This window comes from Nannospalax galili, unplaced genomic scaffold (assembly GCF_000622305.1).
Source record: "Nannospalax galili isolate Female #2095 unplaced genomic scaffold, S.galili_v1.0 scaffold307, whole genome shotgun sequence".
NCBI classification, from domain to species: domain Eukaryota; kingdom Metazoa; phylum Chordata; class Mammalia; order Rodentia; family Spalacidae; genus Nannospalax; species Nannospalax galili.
The window spans coordinates 541194-548214 of NW_008359625.1; the positions used below are offsets into that span (position 1 = coordinate 541194).

Consider the following 7021-nt stretch of genomic DNA (forward strand, 5'->3'; position numbering starts at 1 on the left):
ACACAACTCAAACATTTATGGATAATAAATCATAATAAAATTTTATTTAAAAATAATTATTATGTTAAAGCTGTAATGAAATGCTTCTTCAAATCATGTAATTATTAAAATTTTTTAAAAAACAATTATTTAGTGTATATGTGATTTTTACCATTTATTAAAGATGCAAACATGGTTTGGGATGTTTTCAAAAATTGATCAGTTGGTAAAGTGCTTGCCTTGCAAGGACAAAGACCTGAGTTTGATCCCCAATACACACCTAATGAAAGCCAGGCATGATAGTGCACACATGTAATTCCAGTAGGGGAGGCAGAGACAGGCAGGTTCCTAGGGCTCACTGGCCAGCCAACCCCGCCTGCCTGGTGAGTTCTAAGTCAGCAAGAGGCCCTGTCTCAAAAAATATATATGTAGGGGGAATCTGAGGAATGACATGCAAAGTCCTCTGGCCTACACACATGTATGTACCTGTACATACAAGAACACACAACCACATATATACAAATTAAAGCAAATTTGCATAATAATGAGATAAATGTGCTTGTTTGTCTGATGCAATAAAATCCAAAGATAGATACTTACATGCTGAGGAGTGATGGTGGGAAAATGTTAAAAGTCTTTGGTTTCCATAACTAAACTACTCTGTTTCTGTAAGAGCAGAAAACTTTGTATGTGCAGTAATTCCTAACATACAGCAGTTTTGAATCTGGGCCGAAATGTTTCAGGCAGCCTTTGTTGGTGTTGCGTGGCATATTAGCATGCAAAGAGCATGTGGTGGGTGTTCAGAAACAAGACTGCAGTGCAATCACACAATGCATCACTGGCAAGTGCTGCCAGAAACACCGCAGATTCATTATTGCATTTGATTTTGAATTCATTTTTGGTTATTGCATGTTTAGAAACCTTTTACTCCTGTCAAAGTTTTCATGACCCCCACAGTCAATTATGTGACCCACAGTTTAAGATACTTGATCTAGATCATTTCTATTCTTTTTCACTTGACTAACTTGCTCTTCTTCATCAAGAGCCAACTAAGTTGTACAGGCATTAGGAAGCTTTCTTCATCCTTTACCCTTCGTTCCATTCATAAGTTTGCCTAGAAGTTCCTCTGCAAGAATAGCTTCTTGGCCTGGGGAAATGGTTCTGTGGGTAAAAATACCTGCTACACAAGCATAAGGACTTGAGTTCAGATCTCCAACATGCATGTAAAAAGCCAGGCAACACCTCCAAGCACGGGGATTGGGGTATTTGCAGAGGGATGTGGAGACAGAGACAACAGACAAGTGGATCGCTATGGCTCTCTGGGTAACCAGTGTATCTGAATCAGTGAGTTCCAGGTTCAGTGTCTCAAAAACTAAGGTAGAGAGACTGGAGTGATGACTCAGTGGTTAAGAGCACTGATTGCTTTTGCAGATGGCCCAGGTTCAGTTCCCAGCACCCACATGGCAGCTAACAACTATCTGTAACTCTAGGTCCAGAGGATCTGGCACATTCCTCTGACCTCCTAGGGCATTGCATTACACATATGCACTTACATGCATGCAGGCAATACATTCATACACATAAATAAAAAAATAAGGTGGAAAGCAACAGAATATACTGAAATTGACCTCTGGCCTCTACATAAGCACACGTAGGAGTACATCACTCACACACACACACACACACACACACACACACACACACACACCCCACCACCACCACCACCACCACCACCAACAACAACAAAGAACAAAAAGTTCTGCTTGATACTTGACAGTCTGAGCTTCTTTTTATTTTATTTATACGAGTGTGTTGCTTGCATGTATGTAAGTGCACCCATGCTGTGCAATGCCCACAGTGGTCAGAAGAGGGTGTTGGATCCCTTGGAACTGGAGTTACAGGTAGTTGAAGATGGTTGCTAGCCACCATGCAGGTGCTAGGAACTGAATCCAGGTCCTCTGCAAGAGCAGCTAGTGTTCTTAACTGTTGAGCCATCTTTCTAGTCATCTCTCTAAATTTAACCCAGCATATTGAATGAAGGATGATGTTTTTCATATCTTTTTACCAAACCAAACAAAGTGCCAGGTATATAGTAGATATTCAGTGCATGTCAGTTCAATAGCCCAGTAGTGGCTTCTGGAGACCTTGTAGGAGTTTGTCAGCACTGGCAGATGCTATAGTCCTAGTCCCTCCATTCATTCAGAATGTGGTGAACCCATTAAGAGTTTGTGTACTTTCCTCTTAACAGGAGAGTCTCTTTAAGAAATACTTCATTGTGGAAATTCCCAAACATAAATAAGAGTACAGAATAGTGGGCCCGCTGGGCGCCCTCCCTCCTTACAATGCCCTCCCTTGTTTGTCTCATCTATAGTCCCACCATGTTTCCCTGGAGTGTTTTAAAGCAAATTCCCAAAATCATAGTTTTGCTCATAAATAGTTCAGTATATATCTCTAACCAGATAATCACTTTAAGAAACAACAGCAAAGCACAGTATATTTTCTTGATTTAATTCTAAATGAAGTCTGTTTTTCCTGCATGAAAATTTACACAATACAAATAATCCTGACACTTTCTTTAAAATGTCTGACCAATAGTCAGTCTCCCTTTGGGTTTTACTTGAGTTCTCTCTCTCTCTCTCTCTCTCTCTCTCTCTCTCTCTCTCTCTCACACACACACACACGCATGCATATTAATTTCTTAGTAACATCCTATCATTGTGTTCTGAAAGCACATCTTTCCTCTGATCTCCTCCCCCTCTCCCTCTCCCTCCCCCTCCCTCCCTCCCTCCCTCCCTCTGTTGATTTTATTTTATTGTGGTAAATTGCACACATTATAGAATTTACTCCCAACTATCTCAAGTGTGCAGTTCAATAGTGCTCGGTTTTTCAGTGTTGTTCTACAATCTTCAAAACTCTATAAAAACTGAAACTATGTGCATTAAACACCTCTTCCTTTCCCTCTTCTCAGTCCCTAGAAAGTATTCTATATTGTATCTATGAGTTTACTATTCTAGATATCCCATGTAAGTGGACTCAAATATTTGGAAGACAAATATAGCATTTGACTTTTTGTTGACTAGCTTATTTCACTTAGCATAAAAGCTTCAAGGTTCATTAATATGTCAATATCTTACCACATTTTGTTAATTGCCTATCAGTGGACTTGTAGATTGTTTCCACTTTTTGTAAATAACGCCACTGTGAACATGGAGGTGCAAATGTCTCTTTGATAGCATGTTTTCAGGCCTTGTTGTGAATTTATACCAAGAAGTAGAAGCATATGGTCAATCTATTTTTAGCTTTTTGAAGAAATGCCATACTATTTTCCACAATGGCTGCATCATTTCACTCTCATCAACAGTGCACAAAGGCTCCAGCTTCCCTAAATGCTTTCTACTACTTATTTTCTCTTGTTTAGGAAAGTTTTTGTTTTGTTTTTAGTAACAGTTAAGTCAAAAGGATCAAATAAACAATTTTTCTAAATGTTGCTATAAGCAGGGCATCGTGGCACACTCCTTTAATCCCAGAACACAGGAGGCAGAGGCTGGCAGATCTCCATGAGACTGAAGCCAGCCTGATTTACACAGCAAGTTCCAGGCCAGCTGGGGCTACAGGGAGACCCTGTCTGAAAACCAAAAGTTGTTATACTCTAGTATCACAATAAACAATTCTTCCATACCATCTATTATAAAGAAAGGATTTCTAACATGTTGTCCCTAGTCTTCCCCTAAGTTCTTCCATTTCCTCAGATCAGAAGCTTTGCAACCACCATTGATTCCTGTATTAATCTACCACCTCACATCCAGTTCTTTAGAGAATCCCCAAATATGCTCAGAGCCTCCACTCCACTTCTCACCCATCTAATTACCTCTGCCACTGTGATCCAAGCCACCTGTCCTTCTGAATTGCTTCAGTTGCCCTTCCAGAGATCTCCTTTCTTGCCTACATTTGCCCCTCCTCAGTCCATTCTCAACTCAGCAACTCTCATGATCTTATTATAACAAATCTCGGACTGTGAAGCCTTCCCATTCACACACAGTAGAAACCATAGTCCTCACAATGATCCATGAGGTGAATCTAAGCTGCCTCCCTGAATTTATACCTTTTCTTTCTTTCATTTGCTTTAGCCACTGATGTCATCTTGATGTCAACACACTGCCATATTCTTGTCTTTGTAAGGGTCTTTGCGCTTACCGTTCTTTTGTCCAGAATGTTCTTTCCCCTGATAGATGTTTGGCCTACTCCCTAACTTCACAGAGAGGCCTTCTCTTTTTGAAAATGGAAATCAACCACAAACACACACACACACACACACACACACACACACACACACACACACACAATTCTCTATTCCCCTTTCTATCTTAATTTTACCTTATAAACCTAACATGCTATTTTACTTTGTTTCTTTTCATTGGGGCTTCATTATCATTAAGTCATGACAAGAATTTCAGATAAAACTCTTGACATATAATTTGGCTTAATACAAAATGATTGAATGAATGTCTTTTCATTGTTCATATATCTGTATATGTATACACCTGTGGTTACGCCCCAGATTCACACCACACATTGAAAAGCAAAGTAAAAAGATACACAACTTTGCAGAGTGAGAAGATTGGCATAAACTGGACAGATGATGAAAGACGACTCTACAGGGATAAAAGCACAGCTCAAACTCAGGAAACACTACAGTATTTACTCCCTATTGTGGAAAACTCTAAAACCAGAGAATGTGTTCAAATGAAAGATGTACTCAATCCAAGAACCAACTTCCAGCTCCAGCATCAGTAAGTCAATACAGTTCATCATACTTATTTAGTGCTGGGAATCAAACCCAAGACCCTGCATAGGCTAGGCTTTTAATTTAAAAGCATATGAGGGTAATAATAAGGGTAAGAGGGAAGAATTATCAGAAAATGCACGGTTATTCATGGAAACAGAAAGAAAAGAAATTAGCCAGGCTTTAAGAAAGGACTAGACCTAGGAAGGAAAAAGCCTCCAGGGCCCTTTTCCATCTGTGTTTCTGTTTATATGTCTCTGAAGAAAAGTTTCACAACTTCCTCACAAATTCGCATCTTACTGCTGATTGTTTATAAGAGTGACTCACTGTCTCATTCACAATTCTAAATTATGGGAAGATGATTGGATGGCGACCATGTTAATGGGCAGAGATCACTCTACCCTTGACCTAAAGACAGTCCTCAGAGAAGCGTGAATTGTGCCTACAGCAAAAACCCCAGAAAGTATCTGCTCTGGCTATACATGGAGCTGTTAAAAATAGTGTACACTTTTAGTCCCAGCACTCTGGAGGCAGAGGCAGGCAGATCTCTATGAGATCAAGACCAGCCCAGCCTACATAGCAGGTTTCAGGCTACCTGGAGCTACAGGGAAACTCTATCTCAAAAAAAAACAACAAAAAGAGAAAACGACAAAGAAGGCCCTTCTTAGCGGATGGGTTCTCACTGCAGATTTAAACATTGTCCATAGATTTGTTTTTAATTTTACAACTGTCTTTTGGGATGCCTTTTCTCTGTTAAATACATCCTCTGGCTCAGCAGTATTACATGCTGTTACTTAAAGAAATTGTAAAGCAAGGATAAGGAATGTTAAGAAATTAAGAAAATTTTTGAGCAAGGAACAGAAAAATCACAGTTTTCTAAGCTATGTTAGCCATGAATGTAAGTTTGAACCAGGGAGAAACCAATGTGCTGTAACAACCTGTAAAGGTGTCATGCAGGGATACTTTGAATGTACTGATAGTATCAGCACTTAAATTGTCTGTTCTACTCTTGACCCAAATGAATAGGGCCTGGGTGGATTACTAATTGATAGCATGTTACCAAGAAGGTAATCCTTTAATTTACCTCTGGTTAAACATTCATCACAGTTCAAATATTGAGAAATCAATCTCAGGTTTGGCATTCCACTTGGTAATAATGAAAATTCTTGAGAACGATTATGTAACTAAGAATGTAACTAGATTTTCTAGATGAAACCAACCAATTTTCCCTAGTCTTCCTATCAAAACCTCAGGATATTATCCATAAAACAAAAATAAGACAACTCCAAAAGGTACAGAAAAATAGGTGGACTAGCTAGGAATTTGAAAAATCAAATAATGGCACAGTGGTAATTCACCTGTGTTTTCTTTTTGCCTCATGTATCCAAGGCTTAGAATTAATGAAGCCATCAATCTGGAAACATCAATAGTTATCGATACATGTCCAAACCTCCAAGAAGAAAAGTCTGAGCTATATAACCAAAGGACCAGAAAAGTGACAGCTTATCAAAATAGAAAATTATTCAGTGATAACCATCCTACTCCTGTTAAACACCACAGAGCAATAGTGGCTCCCTGCCATTCTCTTGAGCCATAGTGAGGCATCTGTGTTAGGGTAATGTCAAGGAAGAAAAGTGGAAGCCAGAAATTTTACCACTAGCCTATAAAGTACATCTCTTCCAACATGACATTGGAAACCACATAGGGAGCATACCCACTGGACAGAAATGAGATCCTCGTCCCCTCCCCTTTGGGCTAGTGCCAGAGGAAGTCTGGTGGAGAGGCAGCACTTTTCACCAAGGGCAAGTAGCAAAAAAGCAACCCCAACAGTGTCATTTGAGGCTGCATAAGGAAATGGAACACCTGTCCCGCAGTAATCAGGAACCTCTTGTGTCAGTCCAGTACAAATGAGGAGCCTAGACTTCTACCTCCTCTGAGAGTAATGGATTGATTTGTTTCATTTTATTTATTCTGTAACAAAGGTCTTCCTGTGTAGTCTGGACTGACCTTGAACTTGCTATCCTCCTGTCTCAGTCTAGATGCAAGAACTAGACGAGTACACCACCATGCTCAATAATGACTTCCTACCTCATACTTCTCTTGTGGGAACACAGTCACAGAAAGCTAACAAGGGGCTGGAGAGATGGCTCAGTGGTTAAGAACACTGACTGTTCTTGCAGAAGACCCAGGTTTGAATCCCAGCACCTACATGGCAGCTAACAACTGTCTGTAACTCCAGTTCCAGGGGATCTGACAGCC

General features: G+C 39.9%; 1 protein-coding gene across 1 annotated transcript in view; it reads left to right on the forward strand.

Moving 5' to 3' along the window:
- LOC115068523 (cytosolic carboxypeptidase 3-like) overlaps window positions 1-7021 on the forward strand; it is a 75142-nt gene that overhangs the window by 53455 nt on the left and 14666 nt on the right. The window contains 1 exon segment of the mRNA XM_029558845.1: window positions 4538-4769. Coding sequence (XP_029414705.1) covers window positions 4538-4769 — 232 coding nt within the window.